Below are 24,911 nucleotides of genomic sequence, written 5' to 3' on the forward strand. Positions count from 1 at the left end.
TGTTTCCTTTGAGCCTCTTCCTTTCATGTATTTGGTCTTCGACGCATTTATTTTTAGCCCAATTCTCCTAGACTCCGCTTTCAGTCTGGCGTAGATTGCCTCCACCGTCGCAAAGTTCCTGGCAATGATATCGAAGTCATCTGCAAAGCCTAGAAGTTGGCTATTCTTGGTAAAAATCGTGCCTCTCGTTTCGATGCCCGCTCGTCGGATCACCCCCTCAAGGGCGATGTTGAACAGCATGCAGGATAGACCGTCACCTTGTCTCAACCCTCGTCGCGTCTCGAAGGGACTCGAGAGTGTCCCAGAGATGCGTACAAAACACATCACTCGATCCAATGTAGCTCTGATCAGTCGCGTCAGTTTGTCCGGAAAACCGTATTCGTGCATTATCTGCCATAGCTTGTCTCGATCGACTGTATCGTATGCTGCTTTGAAATCAATAAAGCTGTGATGCGTGGGCACGTTGTACTCTCGACATTTCTGCAAGATCTGTCGGATAGTAAAAATTTGGTCCGTAGTTGCGCGAGCCCCCATGAAACCCGCCTGATAATTCCCTACGAAACCTTGTGCTATCGGTGACAGCCGGCGTAACAGGATCTGGGAGAGTACCTTGTAGGCGGCATTTATCAGCGTAATACCGCGATAGTTGCAGCAGTCTAGCCGATCACCCTTTTTGTAGATGGGACAAACCACTCCTTCCATCCATTCCTCCGGTAGCTTTTCCTCCTCCCAAATCCTCGAAATAACCCAGTGTAGAGCCTTTGCTAGCGTTTCTCCGCCATGTTTATAAAGCTCTGCCGGTAGGCGATCCTTCCCAGCGGCTTTATTGGTCTTCAGCAACCGGATTGCTCGTTTGACTTCTTGGAGATCAGGTGCTAGGACATCACTATCTTCCATGGGCGCTCCTAGGTTAATTTCCGTTCCGCCTCCTTCTGCGACTTCGCCATTGAGGTGTTCATCGAAGAACTGCTTCCACCTGTCGACCACCTCGCGCTCGTTTGTAATTAGATTCCCTCCCTCGTCCCTACACATGTCAGGTTTCGGTGTGTAGCCCTTCCGAGTTTGGTTTACCTTCTCATAAAACTTGCGCGTGTCATTAGCTCGGAATAGTTGCTCCAATTCTTCACGATCCCTGTCCTCCTTTTGGCGCTTTTTTCTCCTCAGGATCGTGGTCAACTTGTTCCTAGCTCGTCGGTACTTGGCCAGGTTCTCTCTAGTGGCAATACTTAGATAATTTTTCCAAGCATTTTTTTTCTCCTCCACCGCTTGTTGGCATTCCCCATCAAACCAATCATTTTGTGTACTCCGAGGCTCAATACCTAGTGCCGCGGTAGCGGCCTCTCCGATGGCCGAGCGTATTCTGCCCCAACCGTCTTCGAGGTTTGAAGCACCTAACTCCTCGGAAGAAGGCAGTGCCTCATTCAGTACTCGCGCGTAGTTCTCGGCAGCTTGTGGGTTATCTAGCTGCCTGATGTTCAGCCGAGGAGGGCGGCTTTGACGTGTCCGGTATACAGTGGACAGCTTTGAGCGCACATGTACTGCTACTAGGTAATGGTCAGAATCGATATCCGCACCCCGACGGGAGCGTACGTTCGTGATGTTAGAGAAGAACCGGCCCTCTATGAGAACGTGGTCAATTTGGTTCATTGTACGTTGGTCAGGTGATCTCCAGGTGGCTTTGTGGATATCCTTGCGCGGGAAAAAGGTGCTGCGGATCACCAGGCCTCGGGAAGCTGCAAAGTTTATACATCGTTGGCCGTTATCGTTTGTGTCGGTGTGCAGGCTATGGGGTCCTACCACCGGTCTATACATTTCTTCCCTACCGACCTGGGCGTTCATATCCCCGATGACGATCTTGATGTCCCGTGACGAGCAGCTGTCGTACGTTGCCTCCAGCCTCGCGTAGAACGCTTCTTTCTCATCGTCGGGTCTACCTTCGTGCGGGCAGTGCACGTTAATGATGCTATAATTGAAGAAACGACCCTTTATCCTCAATACACACATTCTCTCGTTGATCGCCTTCCAATCTATCACGCGATCCTGCATTCCGCCCAGCACTACAAAGCCCGTTCCCAGTTCGTTGGTAGCGCCACCGCTCTGGTAAAACTGGGCCTTTCCGCCACGTATCTTCCATACCTTCTCTCCTTTGCGACAGATTTCCTGCAGAGCTACGATGCCGAGTTTGCGGGGTTCCAACTGTTCAATCAGCACCCGCTCGCGACCTGCGAAATTTAGCGATCTGCAGTTCCAAGTCCCGAGTCTCCATTCGTCGTCCTTATTCCGTCGCCTAGGTCGATACCGAATATTCCGCTCCGAATATGCTTGAATGTTGTTAGTTTGTGTTGTTTAGGTGTGTAGCCGTACTGGGGCAACACTACCGAGTCTCGTGACGGGGCTGCCATCTTATAGTGCCGAGACTCACTACCTCCTTCCCGGTTAGTATACGACCTTAGTTTCCACCGGGGTTGGTTACCTGATCTCCGCTAAGGTTGCTCGTATTCCGGCTGGTACCACGAGGAGGTCGGGATCGGAGTTGCTGGATAAGAGGCTAACGACCACTATGGGGTCTATATTCCGCATTATCCGGCCGTTTACCAACCAATCTACTACCCTCCGCAGGTTAAAAAGAATAGGGCTCCTTATGTGGTAAAAACTTATAACTCAAAACTCATACATGTGTCACACTTAACGTTAAACCAGATTCGTTTACACCAGTCGACAAATGTATCGAGTAAAGCTTGAAGACGGCGACAGTCGTCCAGTTTTTCAACAGCCAGAAACAGTTTCACATCATCAGCATCACAAGTCTGCAACCGATATCCAACATCTGAGTGTTGTCGTTGAAGAATAGTGAAAATAATAATGGTCCCATATTGCTTCCTTGTAGGACACCTGTCAACTGGTTCCTTGCTCATTGGTATTTGGCCAAGTTCTGCCTATTGGCAATGTTTCTATATTTTTTCCAAGTTATTTGTTTCCAATCAAGTCATTAAACCAATAATTTCGTATACTTCGGGGATTCTTACCTAGTACCACGGTAGCGGCCTATCCAATGAGCGAGCGTATCCCCCCTAACCGTCCTCCAAGGTTGATGCACCTACAGAAGGCAGTGCCTCATCCAGTATTTACACCTAGTTTTCGAAAGTTTACGGGGTTTCTAGTTGCCTAATGTTCAGCCGAGGAAAACGGCTTTGCCATTGCTGGTATACGGTCAACAGTTTTGAGTGCACTGTGACTGTTACTACGTGATGGTCAGAGTCAAAATCCGCAACCCATATGAAACGTATGTTGGTAATTTAGAGAAGAACCGGTCACTTCTCTAACTTGGTCAATCAGGGTCATTGTACGTTGGTCAGGTGATCTCCAGAGGGCTTTGCGTTCCGCAAGGGATCATTTTGGGACCACTTTTGTTCGTCAACGATGTTGCATTCTCGCTTAGTTATAGATGTAAACTAGTTAATTAATTTACGCCGATAATTTGATAATCTACGTAGTGGTACGCTGTATCGAGGACTGTCTTTATTTGCAAATGTTGCTAAACGTGTTCGTCAATTAGTGTCAGCTGAATAGACTCGTTATCAGTATCGCAAAATGCAACGTTATGATCATTCATCGTTCTACAGATCCGATTATCTTTGATACCGTCGATAATCGTACTGTAGCGACGACAGCTATTCTCAACCGAGTGGACCATGTAACGGATCTTGGTATTCTACTGGATCCTAGGCATACCTTCCATGCGTACTGCATGTCAATTATTTCCAAGGCAAACTGACAACTTAGCTTCATCTTCAAAATTGCTAAGGACTTTACCGATCTGCATTGCCTGAAGGCGTTATATTACCTTGTTAGACTGATCCTTCAAAACGTTTCCGTAATATTGACACCGAACGATGGAACTTAAGGCTCGAGCGTATCAAAAAAAATCCATGCGGCTAGCTCTCAGCGATCTCCCATGGCGTGATCCTTGAAATCTTCCAGAGTATCCAGATAGGTATCATCTGTTTAGTATCGAAACGCTCGCTCAAAAACAAAAAGATGCAGCGTTGTTGAACCGCTCGCTGGCGACTTCTATTGCCCAGGGATGGTTCGATCACTTTGACTCAATTTTGATTCATTTGACAGTACCGTCTCAGCCGAGCCAAATATGACAATGTTATGTATGGGAAATTTGTAGAACTAGTTCTAATCTACAATTTTTCTGAACAAAGTTTTGCGGTATCGTTTGTAGTTACGGTGCTACAACGCTAGCAACTCATCAGTGACCAAATGAACGTTCATTTAGTCACTAATAAGATACTAGCATTGTAACGCCGTAGATACACCAAAACTTTACTCTACAAAATTATAGATAATAACCTGTTTTACATATGCCCCATATATAACTTTGTCATATTTTGCCCCGTTGAGACGGTACTGTCAAATGAATCAAAATTGAGTCAAAGTGATCGAACAATCCCTGCGCCCACATCTTCTATCCCTGCTCGATTTCCGCGCTTCAGGCCCTTCAAGGACTTCAAGGACAGCGCGGTTATTATTACAGCCAGGATTTTATCACACACGCTACGGATAGAACCAGTCTATTGCTGCAATGGTTCGCCTAACTATTTACTTCTGTCGAATCCGTGTTCGAGTTTGAAATGTTTGCTTTCCAATCTCTCACGCGATCCTGCATTTTGTCCAATGCAAGACTAAAGACGTACCCAATTCGTAGGTAGTGTCACAACACCGGCAAAACTGTGCCTTTCCCCCACGGATCTTCCAAATGTTCTCTCCTTTGCTGTAGATTTCTTGTAAACCTACGATGCCGAATTTGCATTGTTGAGTTGAAGCTGATTGAGCAGCACCTGGTCGTTACCTCCGAAATTGAGTGATTTGCAGTTCCAAGTTTCATTCGTCGTACTAGTTTTGTCGCCTAGGTCGATGCCGATAAACCTATTCCAGTCATCGGTTTGTATTTCTCTTCCTGATCGACCAAAGTGTTGAAATCCCTGATGACGATTTTGAACTCATGTTTTGGGCGGTGGTCGTAGTCACGCTCAACTCCAACTTCCGAGGTGAGGGCTGTCCACGTTGATGACGCTTTTGTTCTGGAATCGGCACTTGATTCTCAATCTGCCCTTTCGAGGACTGATGATTGATTGACCATCAGCCAATAGCCAAATCCGCCGTATTGCCGTTTTCAGCTTGTCTTGGCATGGAGAACAGACACTCGAAAGTCCTTCTCTCCTGCCATGCCAGCATATGACGAAGTTCTCAGTGCGGTTGGTTATCCAATCGAAGAAGTTGTTGAACAAGAGGCTATGAATCACCAGGGTCCAGGGTAAGGTCCATTTTGAGTCTACAGGTACTGGCATACCACAAGATGTTTAGGTACACGCCAGAATTTGCCCTTAATCCTCAGTTCGCATACACGGTCTGTTGTCCACAGGATAACCCTTGCTTTTTGATTTCCAAGCACTACAAAACCGATTCACATTCAGCTTGTTTGTTGTCACTATAGTGGATGTGTCACTTGAAAGAACTGCATAGAATCTATGTATTACAAGCAATTTCTGCGCTCCGAACCTGCGTTCTCAACTCCTAATACCTGTTGCCCTAGACCACATAAGCGGTCACGTGCCGGGTCATGTTGAATAAATTGTGTAATTGAAGAAAATTTAATTTCCAGCTCATTAGCAAACCGAAATCAGCTGGTAGTGCTAGTCAATAACTTGAATGGCATTACTTCTGTGTTCTTCGCCCGGTTAGTTAGCTCCGAGGTACGATGCTGGCCTAACAAGCCAGTCGTCATATGTTCGAGTCTCGACTGGGCAGTGCTGCTTATAGAGTCAATAGGATCTTTGCACTAGCCCCGTAATTTTCCTGTACTCTCATAATCGGCTGCGAAGTCTGTCGATAAAGAAGGGTCAAGTTCTTAAGGACGTTTATACCCATGGCTTTGCTTTGCTTTTACTTTTGTGTTCTGTCGATCTCCATCGGCACAGCTTATTTTATTATCTTTCACACCACTTTGCAATGGCAGACCGACCGGTTCTGTGTAGCGAAGCCATCATGCTTGCTTCATTACTATTCTGGGAATACTTTGTGTTCACTTGAGTTTTTGAGAGGTCCTCCGTGCGTGAAGTCGGCATGAAGTTTTGTTCCTTCCCACGGTTTGCGAACTAATGTTACAAATATGGCAAGAAGCAAACGATATCACAAGAGCGAGTATGAGAAGCATAGCATCCAACCCTTACGCCACGGTCACAGCCGCAGGCGTACGACCACACTCGCGAACGAACAAGCTAGTAACGTCTTTCTGTATAGCCCGCTCACGGGGCAAACCCTTGAGGGCTTGCGGTACACTGGGATACAGATTTTACATTACTTTTTCTTTTCTTCTTCATTTTACGACCTCGATTCTACACGCGGGTGGGAGTGCAAGCCCTCGCGAGTTATCGCTATCAGCTGCTCGGGCTAAGCATCTGAGCGCTATTATTAAGTTGAAAACCTTATTCGCCATTGCCGTTTAGCATTGTGCAGGCTCTATTTGAAATTGGAATTGATTTAGACGTGGAATTGGATTTGAAATTTAAGTTGTAATTGGACATTAAATCGGATTTCAAATTATACTAGAAATTGAACTTAATTTTAAGGAATTAGAATTGGTCTTGACCCTTCTTTACCGACAGTCTTCGCAGCCGATTATTAGCATGTAGGACAATTACGAGGCTAGCGCAACGATCCTACTGACTCTAGAAGCACCGCCCAGGCGAGAATCGAACATACGACGACTGGCTTGTTAGAAAACATTGAACTTCAATTAGACTTGAATTCGGACATGGACATGGACGAAGTTTTACTTAAAATTAGAAGTTACATATCTCGTCTTACTCACTCACATGGTTTACCTACCTCTTTTTGTTTCTCTTTTTATCTTTTCCAGGCCCGTTTTTCCACTTTTTGGTTCGTTTTTTTTTTGTACCGTTTTCTTTTTTTCTGTACCGTTTTTTTGGTTTTTGCACTCACTTTTCTTCGTTTTCTTTCCGGCTTTACTCTTTTTGTCGTTTTTTTCTGAGTCGTATTTTCTGTTTTTTTTGTCTCCACCCACTTTTTCTTATTTTTAGTCTAATTTTTTAATCATTTTTTAGTAATTTTCATTCTCGTTTTCCGTCTTTCCTCTCTCCGTATTTTGTTTCCGGTTTTAGTCGTTTTTCTAATTGTCCTTTTCGTTATTCGCCTTCGTCTGTTCCATTGTTCCTCTTCGAGAGGCTTTTTTCTGTCACATTTGCTCTGCTTTTGGTCCCCTTTTTTCTCTTTGCTCTCCGGCTTTTCGTTTTTATTTCTCGTTTTTCGTTTTTTACAATTTTACCTCTTTTCTTAATCTATTGTTACCTGTTTTAATTTTTTATTTTTCTGTTCCATTTTCCCATCCCAGTCCCATTTTGTCCTATCTTTCTGCTTTTACATCCCGTTTGACCCATTTTCTAATTTCCTTAATCGGTTTACTTTTTCCTCTCTCGTTCTTTTCCTCCACTTCTTTTTTCCCGTTTCGTTTCTCCGGTCCTATCTGTTCAATTTTCCTTACTTGCATCATTTTCCTTATACAATTTTACACCACCTTTTCCCATCTTCCCTCTACTTGTATCGTTTTTTCCCTCTCGTGTCTCTGCGCGCTGTTTCCTTTTTCTCTTCTTTCCCTGTCTCGTTTTTCGCCCAATTGTCTTCTTGATTTTCTTTTTGCTGTTCTGTTTTTCGCCTATTTTCTTCCATTCTTTTCTTTTCCAGCCCTGTATATTTATTTGTGTTCCATTTCCCAGCCCATTCCCATTTACCATTACCATTTTGTCCCATCTTTCTCCTTCTATATCCCGTTTGACTCGTTTTCTAGTTTCCTCTATCCGTTTTCTTTTTCCCCTCGCTCTTTTCCTTTACTTCTTTTCCCATTTCGTTTTTCCATTCTTTTTCGTTCCGTTTTCCTTTCTTTTCTAAATTTCCATCTTTTTCCAATTTCCCATCTCTTCTGTTAAGTTTTTTTTCTTTTTCTGCCCCATTTTCCCTCTATTTGTGTTGTTTTTTCTCCTGTTTTTCCTCTCCTGTCTCTGCCGTTTTTCACTCTTTTCAGTCCCAATCGTCTTCTCTTTTCTGTTTTTCGTCCTGTTTACGTTGTTCGCCTATTTTCTTCCCTTTACCCTCTTTTCCAATCTCGTTTTTTATTTTCTGTCCCATCAACTCCTTTTGAATTCTCTTTCTCTTATTAATTTCTCTTATCTATTCTCAATTTTCCAGCTCCCGTATTTTCTATCCCCTTGTTTTTCCTATCATTTTCTGGACAGTTTGTCTTCATTTTCTTTCTCGCTTTCTTCCTTGTTTTTCTTTCCGTTTTCTCATTTTTCTTCAGTTTTCACTATTTTTTTTCCTTCAGTTCTCACTCTTGTTCTAAATAATCTTCTCGTTTTTTGCCTTGTTTACCTTTTTTTCTGCCGTTTTCCTCCTTTTTCTCTTTTTACGACCCGTTTTCCCTCCCACCCCATCACGATTTTTCTATCTTTTTTCATTTTGTCAGGCCAGTTTTTTTGCTTTTTCTTCTTCTTCTATCGTGCTCTTTTTCGTTTTTATCTCCGAGAACATCAAGAGATGGACTAATTTACTCATTTGCTTCCTGTTGAAAAATAAAATTCACCCCGTTCCACCCCGAACTGAACAAATAAATTGGCTATTAAACCTTTAACGCTTATTTTTCCCCGCAGATCGCCTCTATTTCGTCGCATTCAAAAAAGAGTTCAAGCCACGCGGGACGTCCAACACGCATTACTTCACCGTCGACGATGAGCTAGTTTACGAAAACTTCTACAACGATTTTGGCCCGCTGAACATCTGCATGCTCTACCGGTACTGTCACCTGTTGAACGAAAAGTTACGATCGGCACAGCATGCCAGGAAGAAGATCGTTCACTACACTTCCGTGGATGCTTCGAAGCGACTGAACGCGGCCTACCTGATCGGAGCCTACTCGGTGATATATCTGAAGCGAACCCCGGACGAGGCACTAAAGCCGCTGACCTCTGGCTGCAATGTACTAACCTACATCAAGTTTTGTGACGCCTCATATGTCTACTCTGGCTACCGGATATCGTTGTACGACTGCATCCACGCGGTAGCAAAAGCTCTGGAGGCCGGGTTTTTCAACTTTGACGATTTTGATTCCCAACAGTACGAACATTTCGAGCGGGTTGAAAATGGAGACTTTAACTGGATCGTGCCGGATAAATTTTTGGCTTTCTGTGGTCCCCACAGCAAGTCCCGGTTGGACAATGGCTACCCAATTCATGCACCGGAAACGTACTTTGACTATTTTCGAAAGCACAACGTAACTACCGTAATTCGGCTGAACGTGAAAATATACGACGCCGCTCGGTTTACTGCGGCCGGCTTTACGCATCACGATTTATTTTTCGTCGATGGAAGCACGCCCCACGATGGCATTCTGAAAAAGTTTCTTACAGTTTGCGAGCAGGCGGAGGGAGGCATTGCGGTACATTGTAAAGGTAAGTTCTGTTAAGATTTCGATGTAGTTTATAATAAAAATTTGCTTTTTAGCTGGTTTGGGTCGCACGGGAACACTCATCGGAGCGTATCTTATAAAACACTACAACTTTAGTGCCCTGGAGGCCATAGCTTGGTTACGGCTGTGTCGACCTGGTTCCGTCATCGGCCATCAGCAGCAGTGGATGCTTAGCAAGGAGGCATTCCTAATGAACGAAGGAAATGCATATCGTAAACGACATGCCGTCGGGAAACCCATCAAACACCAATATGGAATTTATAGTTTAAAACAGTACGCCTGTCGTAAGGATAAGGAACAACAGCAACAGCTACTGAACAACTCAACACCCAAAATTCGGAACAGTTTAGCCAATTCTGACTCTTCGTCATCATCGTCCGCTTCATCGGCAACATCTTCTGCGGCGGCTACACCGGTAGCGACCAGCAAGATGCCTTCGGATGGGCCCACCAGTTGTCGCGTGCAAATGTTGCTAAAGGAGCGCGTCAAAGGAATTTCTCACAAAGTCGACACTATGCGATTGAATGACGAAGAGGAACAGCAAACTAACAAACTAAACAATAATTTTGACGGTGGGACAGATTCGATCTTGTCGTTAGATGTTGTTGATGGAATCACCGAAACCGTACCGTCCCAGCTAAGTGCCGATAGAAAATGTGCAACTATTCCGGTCACTCGACGTTCCAAGGCAGTCCGAACCAGTCGATTGATTAGCCTGGAACAGTCGCAGCAAACGCAAGGTGATAAGTTGAATCAGATTAAAGCGATGCGAAGAAGACCGTCGCGATCGGCAAATGTCATAACACAATGGTAAGTGTTCAGTTTTTTTTGCTTCTGGTAATAAATTAACGGTAGGTTGGAATGTTCGGGAAGACCAACGCTTCAGTTTTGGATTTGCTTCTGCTGCACGCACTGGGTGATGAGTGAGAATGGTTTTGGGTTGCATTTTTCTACACAATTTTAGAATAGAATAAATTTTAACGTAGTTTCGTGGAATCTGAGTTGGAAAATTTATTTCCGCCGGTCACTCAAATCACTCATCGCTTAACGCAGTCTAAATTTCATGGCATTAAATCGACTAAATTTCACTCAAATCACAGTGTCGAGTTGAGTTCGATTCGCCCAAACTCGTTGCTGTGATTGTCCTACAATCTACTTTCCACTAATACTGTAATTTTGTATTATTTCTCTAATGTCTTTTTTCAACTGCGCCACCATGAATAAAACTACATTCCGGGGCTACATTTTCTACTGTGGTAATCATATGTACAATGGTCATAACATTTCCTATCTACACTTCCTAACATTAGCCATGATGAGTCGACGCCCACTAACATTCGGTTCAATGTGAACCACCTGCAGCACTACAACCATCATCATCACCATCATCATCACAATCACCATCATCACACACGTGCTAAATCTCAACCATTCCGCAATACTACCGCTATTAATCCGAACAACAACGCCACCACCAACAACAACAACAATGTCATCAACAACATCATCAACAACAACAGTGAGCGTATCGTCGCTACTGCTGCTGGTGCTGCTGTAACCAGTGTTGCCAGTGTGCAAACCAATAATCTCTTGAATCAAATCGCCTCGGATGCAGCAATGATGGTACCAACAAAACAGCAACGGCAATCATCGGGCGAGAAAGTGCCGTCGGGGGATTCGTCCGGCGAAATACCTGCTTCGGTTGTTACCCGCCTTCGAGCGGGAGTGGAAGGAGCGCCAACGGAAACTGTGACAAGCAGCTCTAGCAGCGTAGTTCTGCGATCGGGTGAGTCGCGTCAGGCGACGAAGCTGATTGAAGAAACCGCAGCAGAGGAGCAGTTAACAGTTAGCAGTAGCAATAATACCAGTACTAGCAATACTAACACCAGTGGCGACACTATGGCAAAAGCCAACACAAGCTCGCAAGTAACCAAAAGCACCACAGCAGCAGCATTGAATGCCGGCGGGGGACCGGGAGGAGGATGCTACTCGACAACCAATCTACTCGTACCGTGCTCCATCAGACAGAACAATCGCCTGTACAGCAAGAGGTGAGTTTCTCTTTCGCTCATATTTTTGAATTGGGATTGGTCCGCGGAATACAGTTCTCAATAATTACAAAGCTGAGTAAGCCATTTGCGTGACCGTGACAAAACAACATTTCTTTCTCGCAATAAAAAAACAAATATACACAAAGTGAAATATATTTTTTATAACCCAGGGTCTCACTTTCCAAAGGAAGGCTTTGAATACTTTCTAATATTTTAAATAGTATACCATACCATAATCACCGTACAGTGTTTAGGTGTTTAGGGTAGGCGACACTCTCAACTACTTTCATACCTTACAGGACGCCGTACGTCCATCATAAGGGGTGATAATGTTTCGTTTTCATTTTCATTTTCAATTAACTTCGGAGTGTCAAGTTAGCCATCTTGGTCCTTTTCTTCTATGGCGACATGGTTCTTAGAAAAACCGCCCAGTGATGCTTAATTTCTTCTACAAGAACTAGAGACCTTTGCAACTTGGTGCAAAACCAATCGAATGGTCATACTATAAAAGTCTCCTCAACATTACTCAATCTTGCGTTACCATTCACCACTTGCCTCGAATGTCCATCACTGGTAGAGCATCCTCGTCAACAACGCACATCCAACGGATCCGGAGTCTGCCTTGACATCGCCGGCCTCATTTACGTTCCCTGCTGAAATATGAATATATGGATATTTCACGAAACCAGCCCACTGTAACGTACCCATCTTTATATTCCGGGTACTGGAGATTACCTGGCAAACGAACGTTGAAACAAATTGACCATATTCAATTTGTTGACCGGTTTTTCTATAATATCACCAACGTACGCTCCCTATCGGGTGCGGATGCCAACTTAGACCATTACATTGCCTGGTGGCTGTACATGTGCGCTGAAAACTATCGACGGTTTATGACCTTACGACAAATCCGCCCTCCTCGGTTAAACATTCGGCATTTAGACAATCCGCGAGTTGTAGATAACTACGCGCGCGTACTGGATGAAGCTCTGCACAAAGCTCGAAGACGGATAGAGCAGGATACGCTCGGTCATCAATGAGGCCACAACCGCCGTGCTAGGCCAGGTGAAGATATCTCAAGCGCACGAAATGATCGGTTTGATGGGGAATGTCAACAAGCGATAGAGAGGAAGAAAAGAGCTTGGAAAAACTATCTAAGCATTGCCACGAGGGAGAATTTAGCCAAGTATCGACGAGCGCGGAATGAGCTGACCACGAGGAGATCCTGAGGAGGAAAAAGTGCCAGGAGGACAGAGATAGTTAAGAGCTAGAACAACTATTTCGGATTAATGAGACGCGTAAGTTCTATGAGAAAGTGAACCAATGTCATAATTCACCATGATACTCACTAAAGTTTGATATGTGTATTGTGTAGAGACGAGGAGGGAAATCTGGTCACAAACGAGCGCAAGGTGGTCGACAGGTGGAAGCAATTCTTCGATGAGCATATTTACGGCGATATAACTGAGAGAGACGCAACGCATGTTAACCTAGGAGTACTTACAAACGATAACAGTGTGTAGGCTCCCGATCGGTCAGCTGAAGAGTTATTGGACCTGTTGAAAAGGAGCGACTCCCGACAGAACTCCACAAAATTGGTCAAGAACCGCAAGCAACGGTACTTCAGTGGATAATTTCAAGGATCTGGATGGAGGAGAAATTTCCGGACCAATATCCCCAATAACAAGAGAATTCGTAGAGCAGTATTAGGTGATACTGTGTACAGCTTTTGGGGCCCGTGCTACTGCGGATCAAAGTTTCACTCTCCGGCTAATCCTCCAAAAATATCAGGAGTACAATGTGTCCACGCACCATATTTTCGTAGATTTCAGGACAGCATACGTTACAGTTGAGCGCGAACAGCTATGGCAGATAATGCACGAGTACGGTTTTCCTGACGAGGCTGATCAAGGCTGCCCTGGGGCGAGCGATGCGATGCGGACAAAACATGCGTGTTTCAAGGACACTCTCGATTTTTTTTCGGATCGTGCAGAGGATTGCGGTAAGACGATGGACTGCCTCTATGTTATTAAAAATCGCTTTTGAAGGTGTGATTCAGTGAGCGAGTATCGCAACTAGAGGTACGATCTTCAGCAAAGGTAGCCTAGCCTTCGCAGGCATCAATACTAGAAACTTTGGGACGTCGGAGGCAACCCACGGACACTGAATATAGACGGCGATCTACTGGAAATGGTTGATGAGCTCGTGCATTTGGGATCTTTGGTCCCCGCCGACAATAATACAAGTAATGAGATTCAAAAACGTATTCAAGCCGGAAGTCGACACTACTTTTCCCTCCTCAAAACGCTTCGATCAAGAAGTGTACGCCGCCGCACAAGGCTGACGTACAAGGCTGATCGTGTAATCCAACCGGTAGTCCTCTACGGACTTGAGACAGTAACTTTGCTTACGGAAGATATACGTGCACTGGCTGTACTTGAATGAAAGTTATTCCGGACTATTTCTGGCGGATTACAAACGAATTGAGATGAGGGGCGTAGGCATATGAACCAGGAGATGCAGGCTGGTGCCTGCAGAGAGATTCCCATCGTACACCTGGCGAAAGTTAGGAAACTACGGTGGGCCAGCCACTTCGCAAGGATGCCGGATGGCTGTGCAGTGAAATCCGTTCTCTTCAAGAACCCCACCGACGTTAGGAAAAGAAGTGCCCAACATGCCAGATGATTTGACCAGGTTGATCCCGACTTGCGTGGGTCGAGATGCTTAACGAATTGGCTACGAGTAGCCCAGGACTAAGTCCAATGGAGAGAAATTCTTGATACGCTAAAAGCTAAGAGCCACTTTTGCTCTGTACTAGTAGAATAAGATGAACAACAGCAACGACCATAGCTGGATTTTTAAAGACTTGAAGGGATGTCGTAAGGATGTAGAGTGTACGAGAAGAACAAGTTTTCTAGGCTTCCTGGAGAGAAATTGACGGATTTTGCTGCGCGTTACGAAAATTGTTTGCTTATTGGGGACTTTAATATCGATTTGTCCCAGCCAAGTCGTAGACAGGCGCAATTCCAATGAATGCTAGAGAGCTTTGCCATGCCCTCTGTCGGAGAAGAACCAATGTTTTTTCATAGGGATGGTTGCTTGCAACTGGATCTGTTTATTACAAGTTGTAGCGAGTGGAGTTTTGCGTTTCGACCAGGTAGGTTTCCCTATCGCAACATCACCTCATCTTTGGTTCTCTGGTTTTTGACGTAAGACCTGTTTGAAGGATTGACACGTATCGTCACTACGTCAATTTCAACGCACTAATACTACTGTCGAACGCTATTCTTTTCGTCTCGTGGAATATTTTCTATACGTTCCACGATCCAAGCGAACTGGTTAATTTCTTCGACTCTCATGTAAAGCACATTCATGATGATTATATCCCGCTTCGCACATGCAAACTGTATTCATGTATACAGTCCTGAGAAACCGAGCAAATACGATAATCTTCAAAGCTTCCCTCAATTAGCTCATACACCTCTTTATCATGATAATATCGGTGTCTTCCACAAAGCCTATATGAAACTTCGCAAGGATGTTATCGCTTCTCTGCACGCCTGCCCTTTGATTGTTGCCAAATCTAAATGCTAAACCCTTTGCCGTTGAACAAATGAGTAGGATCTGCTGATCCGCTATTCTGAGGCTTGAGATTGAACCGCCAATTCGCTCATTTCGCTTCGCTGAATCGTATCTCAAAATCTATGAACAAATGGTGAGTCTCAGAAAAACACACTAATATTCGTCAACAAAGGTTTACTGTAGCAGCCTCAGTCTGTTAAAAGAAGAGGTTGATTTGCTGCTTGTGTTAATGCTTATAGGTTTACAACTCGTGGGATTCTATATGAAAAATCAAAATCAAAAAAACTTAACTTCAGTGAGCGCGGACGGATTAGATAATCCGTTCGCAAGAGGTGGTATCCAGCGATCTCCGCCGATGGATACGAGTAGAAGCGCCAGCGTTAGCGGAAAGAGAAGCGGCACACCTGTCGCTCCAACTGTATCGACGCCGGACGAAGCGATGAATGACCCGTCGCTTATAAAAGCAGTGGAAGGAAAGAGAGACATGCTATCAAGAGTGGTAGCGGCATCTCATCAGCTTGATGCCATTATCGAGTTCGTGGCAGGCCGCAGCACCCTAGCGAAGGACCTGAAACAAAGACTGCTCAGGCTTCGGGGCACCATGCGTGCTGCGACGAAGGAACACAGTGAACTCGAAGCGCGAGTAAAAGTGGCAGAGAAGGCGTTTGTACCGAGGTCTGTACAAACGGATGCCTGCCTGTCAACGACTGACCACATCGTGGCCCTTGCGACTACGGAGCAGTCCAGTGACAACAAGGTATCCACCAAACGTGCAAGGCAGTCCCCAGGGGAAGAAACCCCCACGGGCCCGAAGAAGCGCTTGATCGTTGAGGGTCGTAAGCAAACTGAGGAACCCACGGAGGGTAACAAGACGCTGTTAGCGCCCGACAATCAGTGGGAAACAGTGAAAAAGAAGAAGGCCCGAAAGAAAGAGGAGGATAGAACTCCACCGAAAGGGGTCAGAAAAAAGAGGAGCAAAGGCGATGCCCTTATCCTCAAAACTGAGGGGCTGAGATATGCAGATGTTTTGAAGGCCATGAGAGGGGACGAGCAGTTGAAGGGTGTTGGCACGGATGTGCGGAGTATCCGCCACTCCCGCACCGGAGACGTGATCCTTGAGCTCAAAAAGGATGCCACTGAGAAGGGCTCTGCCTACAAAGTGCTGCAGGAAAAGGTCCTTGGTGATAGCATACAGATCCGCGCACTAACGCCTGAGATGACTCTCCAGCTTAAAAACCTGGATGAGATCACTGAAGCGGTCGAACTGACACGAGCTCTCAAGGCGCAATGTAACGTGGTGGTGAATACCGAAGCAGTTCGTCTGCGCAAGGGACCGGCGGGAACCCAGGTAGCTACAATAAGACTTCCACTGGTAGAAGGAAATGCAGCCCTGAAGACGGCCAAGCTGAAGGTGGGATGGTCCGTATGCCCACTGAGTGTGTTCCAGCAGCCGAAGGCTTGCTTCCGGTGCTTTGAGCGAGGGCACAAGTCCTGGAGCTGTAAGGGGCCTTTTTTTTTGTATTGTTTATGCAGGGAGAAAATCTTCATAGACAGCACCTTCGCGGTGCCGAATAGGATTCACATGGTGCCAACATGCGCCTACCTACTAAAAACTCTCCTGCTGCCCGTTCCTGAACCCCTCCCGGAACTACCGTTAGGTTTTACTTCAGGAGGGAGGACGTGCCGAAGCACTCCGACTTGTCCGTTGCGTGTGTGGGTCCACACAACACCCTTGCCATTTCATACCGCCACTACCCTTCACCTAGGGCCTGGGCTGCCCAATCAGCCCGTTACTGACCCTAGCAAGCTATGTCGGCCCTGTCGTTGCAAACGTTCTAGCCGTTGCAACTCCGTTATCACCGCGGTTGCCGCCCTATCGACGGCACCCCATGCACGCTGCTCAGCGCACATTCTCTGCACGATGTTGTCGGCGTTGGTGTCTTCTCCAACGGCCGCAAGCATCACCTGCCGAGTGGACGTAAACCGCGGGCAGTGAAAAATCACATGCTCCGCCGTTTCCTCGGCTACCGTGCAAACGGGGCAAAAGGGTGAATCTGCCCGCCCGCGCGTATGTAGATACTTCTTAAAGCATCCATGACCCGACAGAAACTGGGTAAGGAAAAAGTTTACCTCACCATGACCTCTGCCGATCCAGGACGATATGTTCTGGATCAGCCTATGGGTCCACCTACCATGGTCGGTGCGATCCCATTCCGCCTGCCAACGCCTAATAGAGTCCAGCCTAACTCTGTCCCTAGCGCCCCTGACGTTCCTCTGCCTATGGCACTCGATATCCTCACCTAGGAGTATGCATATTGGAATCATGGCTGCAATAACCCCAATCGCATCCAACGATATGGTACGGTAGCCGCACGCAACGCGCAATGCTAACAGCCTGAACACCTTGTTCAGGCATGCCTGATTGCGCTTACTCTCCAAAGCCGGGGCCCACGCCGGTGCACCGTATCGTAGCACCGACATGGCAACGCTGGCCATCAGGCGTCTCTTACTGCTGCTAGGACCGTAGCCGTTCGGCATGATCTTAGACAGAGCAGTGACCGCCGTTGACGCTTTACCACAAGCATAATCCACATGACTGGTGAAGTTCAGCCTGTTGTCTGTCATGACACCCAGGTACTTCACACTTCGTTTGGAGACAATCACCTGTCCCCCCACGATTATTTTTGCCTCTATGGCCGACTTTCGGTTGCTGACCATCACAGCTTCCGTCTTATGGTGGGCCAATCGCAGATTGACGCCCGCCATCCAACCCTCTATTATGCTTATGGCGTCTGATGCCAGCATTTCCACTTCCTCCAGAAACTCGCCTACCACTGTAAGGACGATATCATCGGCGAAGCCAGTGATATCGACCCCAGTGGGTAGTTCGAGCCTCAGCACCCCATCGTACATGGCATTCCAAAGCGTGGGGCCGAGAATCGAACCCTGTGGAATACCCGCTGTCACTTTGTACCTCTTCGCCCCGTCCGCCGTGTCGTACACTAGCGTCCGGTTCTCGAAGTAACTCTTAAGCAACCTGCATAGATGATCCGGTACCCTCATCCTATGCAGCGCTACCGCAATTGCACCCCAGTTAGCGCTGTTAAAGGCGTTTTTGACATCGATTGTGACTATGCCACAATACCTGTCGCCTCGCCTTTTCCGTTTCATAGGCTTCTCGGCCCTCTCCACTACGGACTTTATGGCATCTACAGTGGACTTCCCCTTACGGAAGCCAAACTGCGTGTTTGCCAGTCCGACATCACTTTCCACTACAGGCGTCAGCCTGTTTAGGATTACCCACTCTAGCAATTTGCCTAGCGTGTCCAATAGGCAAATTGGCCTGTACGACGAGGGATCACCAGGCGGTTTCCCCGGCTTTGGCAGCAGTACCAATCTTTGGACTTTCCATTTGTCTGGAAATTCGCATACCTCTAGGCAACTCTGAAGCGTCTCTCTAAACATATCGGGATACGCTTGGATCGCCGCTGTAAGGGGCCTGACCGAAGCCACCTGTGTAGAAGATGTGGCGGTGCGGGCCATATGGCGAGGGACCGTTCCGCGCCGCCCAAGTGGCTGATATGTACAGGCCAACGGGACGCTAAGCACACAACAGGAGGCCCAAAGTGCCCGACAGGCGCGCCGGCGACTAAAACACGGGCGTAGTACAGATAACGCAACAAAACTTGAACCACTGCTACGCGGCCCAGCAACTATTGTACCAAGCAGTTACTGAGTCGTTGACGGACATTGCCATTATCTCGGGCCCATACCGCTTCCCTGCCGGAAACGGTAACTGGGTCTCGGATAGGGCCGGGATGGCGGCTATATGGACGACAAGCAGGTTCCCGGTTCAAGAGGTTGTGTCAACTGCAGACGAGGGATTTGCGGTTGCCAAAGTGGGTGGAGTGTTCTACTGCAGCTGTTATGCTCCGCCGAGTTGGTCGATCGAGCAGTTTACGCGGATGGTAGACCGAGTATCAGTTTTGCTGACTGGTCTAAGGCTGGTGGTTGTGGCGGGCGACGCTTGGGCGGTTGAGTGGGGAAGTCGTCGCACGAACCATAGGGGTCGGATTCTGCTTGAGGCTCTGGCAAAGCTCAACGTAGACCTGGCCAACGTCGGCACCACAAGTACCTTCAGTAGGAATGGTGCAGAGTCTATCATCGACGTGACATTCGGCAGTCCTGGTCTGATAGGAGACTGGAGGGTAGACAATTACTACACTCACAGTGACCATCAGGCGGTCCGCTATGGTGCTGGTCAGATAATGAGGCGGCAGACGACGAGTAGAGTCATCACTCCAACCACCCGTGGATGGAAGACATCATCTGGCTGCTATGTTTTGTCTACCTTCTCGAAAGATAGTGAATTCACTACTTGTCCATCACCTTCAATAATGGAACCTCTTTTTGGCAGCTCTAACATCCAGTCATCGGCAAAAAAAACGGAACCGAGTTGGCGATTTTATACCGTCCCTTTCATTGCCTAAAATGACACTACCAAGACACGCAGTGTAGCAAGCGTTGTACAACCGGTGGCGTTGAATTTGCATTAATTTCAGCACCGGTTTTCAATGAACTCGATTAACACTTCTCCGAGTATCAAATGACATCGGCATTCACCGTAGACGAGTATTTTCTATTTTGCCTAAACACGCATGGAGGCGCCTTATATTTAAGCAATGTAAGTAAATGAAATAGAAAAGGGAAAGCGAAAGACTAACGCTAGCAACAAGACACGTGTTCACTTCAACCGGGTGTCATCTATTATCTAGAGTTGTTAGATTTTCGCCAAAGATATTTCGTTGGTTGCTGGATGCAATACCAATACAAGATTCCTCCGAAAAATATGATTCCGTCTAGGAAGGTATCGTAAGGAACCTATTTTGAGTCAGTCAGTTACTAATTATTATAAGCTATTGGTTGATTAGGCTGTGCGCGATTTCCAAAATTTCATGTTTACCGAAATTTAACCAAATCGTTCGAAATTTACCTTAGATTTTATGGTGATCTACCATTAAACTACAGTTCAATCTATGGTAAATTTCGTTCAGTTTTCGGTACAGATGCAATTTTGCGAGAACTCGAACAGCCTTAATATCAACATGTTAATCTTATTAATTTTACTTCTTCAAGATGTACCACAATTGAGCGGGAGTTAATTTCAATCAGTCCGAATGTATTTTAATCATTAAGGTGCTTTCTTAAGCAGTTATGAATTTTATTGACTTGTCCCAAATTATCACTGTTATAAGCTTGCGCCAATAGCATCAAATGACGCAAGCGCTCTCATTTCTACTACAATATGGTGTATTAAAATTGAGTGCTTAGCTTTCAGAAACGCTTTAATCAGTGCTCAAACTAGCGAGGTGGAGATCCTTTTCAGCATTAGGCGTGGTACACAAATTACGTAACGCAAAAATTTCGGTTTTTTGACCCCCTCCCTCCCCTATGTAACATTAAGTAACGCTTGGCATAACCCCCCATTAAATTACGTAACGTTAACCAAACCTCCCCCCCGTACCTCAACATTCAATAAAAATGACTTGAACCGCATATTTTTTTTAATTTTTAAGAAATTCAACCAAATTAGCAAGATTAGCAAATTAGCAAGCTTCATATAATAAACAACAATCAGGCATCGGCCCATGTTAAGCTGAAATGGTAAAAAAGCAAAGCCATGGGTATAAACGTCCTGTTGAGAACTTGACCCTTCTTTATCGACTGACTTCGCAGCTGGCTATTAGAGTACAGGACAATTACGGGGATAGTGCAACGATCCTACTGGCTCTATAGCAGCACTTCCTAGCCGATATTCGAACATACGACGGCTTGTTAGGCCAGCATCGTACCCCGAAGTAAACTGGGCAGCCTGGAATGGTCTTCAACCGTAATAACTGGAAATTTAGTAGGATTATCTTCATCCATAACCATAATTTTGTATCATAATGTACATTAGTATAAACCGATTCACTGTTTTCCACCTCCAACACGTCCTTTCCTCATTTGGCAACTGCCTTTTTGGTATTCATATATTTGTTACGTAACTATTCTCATGACCCCCTCTCCCCCCTATGTAACAACAAGTAACGCTAACTCGACCCCCCTCCCTCCCCTCTAAGCGTTACGTAATTTGTGTACGAAGCCTTAGCGAGAAGGCAATTCGCTTCAGTAGCGGAAAAAATTCAAGTTTTTTGAAAACAATTTTTAATTCATCATATTTCTTGTCGAAAACCCAGTAAATTGTGTTTGTATGAATTTCATCTATGGTTAAGTGTTTGAAGATATTGTTCTTATCAATAGATTTTAAAAATATAAACCAAGTCTAGTAAAATTAAAATCAATTCATTTCCATTTTTGAGTCCAATTTTAAGTTGAGTGATAGTGGACAACTCCAAAGAAAAGTCGGAAAATTATGTTCTGTTACATGGAAATTTTTCGAAATATTTTGTCTTGTTCGTCAGTTTCTAATTGACAACAAAATTTTCATGATACATAACAGTTTGCCAGTTCCTAAGTTATTCTTGGAAAACTAGGGTTTCCTGAAAATCATCTCATTTATGAATTTACTAGCTGACCCGACAAACTTCGTATTGCCACAAATTTAACTGTACATAAATCGTGAATCTCGGATGACCTTTCTCACAATCTTGAGTTTTGCAAGTTTCTGGGGAGTTCATGGGTGTTTTAATTTACAAATTTTCCTCACAGTAAAGTAGAAAACAACTCCCCCCATTGCTTAGCCTGATGAAATAAAGCGGATAGCATTTAAATATTCGCTATCATTACAACCCATTTCGCCGAATACCATTTTGCGGAACACCAATTCCCGGTTGACCGTAACGCGGAATATAGAATTTCGCAGAATACCATTTCGCGAAAAACCTTACGTGGGATGTACCATTTCACGGAAAATCTTTTCGTAGAAAGTACCATTTCGCAGGAGTGACCCAACTGAAGGAAAGTCATAGAGTTCATTACATCTAGGAAAATAAATAAACCTAGATAGAGGCGATCTCTACGGGGGACTGTCTCCCCGCAGTGGCCGGCGAATCCGACGGTTGGAATTATCTAATGTTACTATTGATAGTTTTTGGTGGTCTTGTTAGTGATTAATGTTTTATGAAAAAGTCTAAAATTTCTCGAGTTCGATTAGTTCTTGAGCTACGCAAAAATTTCTGTTTTATTTGTATGATAGTCCTTATCCCCCTACCACAGGGGTGAGGGGTCTCAAACAAAAAGTTCTGCCTCCAAACCCCCCACATGCCAAATTTGGTTCCATTTGCTTGTTTACTTTTCGAGGTATGAGGAAATTTGTATTTCATTTGTATAGGCCCCCCACCTAAAAAGAAAGAAGGGTCCTAATTCATCATAGAAAAAATTCATGCCTCCAAAAACACCCACATGCCAAATATGGTTCCATTTGATTGATTAGATCTCAAGTTATGAGGAAATTTGTATTTCATTTGTATAGGAGCCCCCCCCCCTCCTGAAGCGCGGAGAGGTTTCAATTCACCATAGACAACATTCTTGTCTCCAAAAACACCCACGTGTCATATTTTGTTCCATTTGCTTGATTAGTTCTCGAGTTATGAGGAAATTTGTATTTCATTTGTATGGGAGCCCCCCCTCCTAAAAAGGTAAGGGGTCCTAATTCATCATAGAAAAAAAAATTGCCTCCAAAAACACCCACATGCCAAATATGGTTTCATTTGATTAATTAATTTTCGAGTTATGAGGTAATTTGTATTTCATTTGTATAGGAGCCCCCCCTCCTAAAGTGAGGAGGGGTCTCAATTCACCATAGAAAAAAATCTTGTCTCCAAAAACACCCACATGTAAAATTTTGTTCCATTTGCTTGATTAATTCTCGAGTTATGCAGAAATTTGTGTTTCATTTGTATGGGAGCCTCCCCTCTTAGTGAGAGGAGGGGTCTCTAATCATCATAAGAATCTTCCCTTGCCCCAAAAACCCCTATATGCAAATTTTCACGCCGATTGGTTCAGTAGTTTTCGATTCTATAAGGAACATTCGGGCAGACAGACAGAAATCCATTTTTATAGGTATAGATTTGTATGGGAGCCCCCCCTCTTGGTAGGGGGAGGGATCTCTAACCATAATAAGAACCTTCCCTGGCACCAAAAACCCCTACATGCAAATTTTTACTCCGATCGGTTCAATGGTTTTCGATTCTATAAGGAACATAAATCAGACAGAAATCCATTTTTTAAGACATAGATTTGAATGGGAGCCCCCCTCTTAGTGGGGGGAGGGGACTTTTGCCATCGAGAGAACCTTCCGTAGCCCCAAAAACCCCTATATGCAAATTTTCACGCCGATCGGTTCAGTAGTTTTCGATTCTAAAAGGAACATAGGGACAGACAGACAGAAATCCTTTTTTATATGTATAGATGAATTAGGTAAATTGTCAGGAAACCCTAGTTTTCATAATTAAACAACGCAGACCAAACAGTTTCTTATGCAAATCACTAAGGGATTACCGATGGATCTAAAGGTAATCCGTTTCCTGCTGCATTCTAAGAAAAGAACAAATGAAACAAAAGGAGAAAAAATGTAAAAGAGCACGGAGGAAAACGTGATAAAAACTGGAAACGTGTAACTGGAAAACGTAACAAATGGGTTAGAAAAGGAGAAAAAACGCGAGGAAGAAATGAATAAAAACCAGCATGAATAAGCAATAAAACATGACAGAATGGGAGGGAAAACGGGAAATAAAAATAGTGGAAAAGACGAAAACGGGAGAATAAAAGAGAGAAAACGAGGAGACTGAACAGAAAAAGATGAAGGTCGGAAGAAAATAGACAAACAAAGAGAGAAAAGTAGAATTAATCCCAAAGGAAACGAAAAACAACGAGAAAGAAATGAGAATACGCTGAACAAAAAAAGAGTAAGAACGGGACAAAAAGGAGCAAAAACGGGAGGGAAAAAGACGAAACGAAAAGAAGAAAATACGGGATCTGGGGAATGGAGAATGAACAATGGAGAATACAAAAGGGATAAAATGGAAAAGATAAACAAAACTTCACAGAGAAGGAGGAAAAGCAGGACACTTACAAGAGGAAGAATGGATCAGAAAAGGGACAGAAAAAAAATTTAAAATCAAAAATGACGAAAACCGGAACCGAAAAACGATAACCACAATAGATCAAAATAATGATCGCAGTGGTCAAATCTTCCGACAAAAACAAAAATAATCTAAACGGGATAGCAAATGACAAAGAACGAGACGAGAAAGGAGGAGAAACGGTCATGAAAATAAGGAAAAACGGAAGAGGAAAAACACGAAAAATGGAGTAGAGAAAGAAGGTAGGAAGAAAAGGACGAAAAAAGGGACAGGAGAAAACAGAAAATGTACAGAGTAAGGGGAAACAGCGGGCCGACCAGTGAAAAAGGTAAAATGTGAGAGAAAAAGGGGAAGAATGACACAAGAAAGGGAATTCTGAACAGAAAATAAAAGAAGCTGGGAGGGGAAAGAAGTATAACGAGAGAGGAAAAAGAAAACCAACAGACGAAATGTCCAAAATGGGAACGGAAAAAACGAGAAAATTGAGTGAAACGGAAGAGAAAATGACGAAAACAGGAGTTGAAAAAGAAAATCCGGAGAGGGAAGAGAGTAAAGAAAGGCAAAGACAGAATAAACAAGACGAAAATCGGAGGATTAAAAAGAAGAAAAGACACAGACGAAGACGAAAAACGTGAAGGATATATC

The 24,911-nt window shown here is 44.8% G+C and overlaps 1 protein-coding gene across 3 annotated transcripts in view; it reads left to right on the forward strand.

Moving 5' to 3' along the window:
• Window positions 1–24,911, forward strand: part of LOC128732944 (uncharacterized) — a 59,684-nt gene that overhangs the window by 23,557 nt on the left and 11,216 nt on the right. For 2 of the 3 annotated variants that reach the window (XM_053826422.1, XM_053826421.1), the window contains exons 4-6: window positions 8,733–9,530; window positions 9,583–10,357; window positions 10,858–11,598. In XM_053826422.1, the coding sequence (XP_053682397.1) occupies window positions 8,733–9,530; window positions 9,583–10,357; window positions 10,858–11,598 (2,314 nt within the window). The remainder of the gene's footprint in view (window positions 1–8,732; window positions 9,531–9,582; window positions 10,358–10,857; window positions 11,599–24,911) is intronic. The other variant, XM_053826423.1, reaches the window with a different exon arrangement.

The sequence above is a fragment of the Sabethes cyaneus genome, chromosome 1, assembly GCF_943734655.1.
Source record: "Sabethes cyaneus chromosome 1, idSabCyanKW18_F2, whole genome shotgun sequence".
NCBI lineage: Eukaryota > Metazoa > Arthropoda > Insecta > Diptera > Culicidae > Sabethes > Sabethes cyaneus.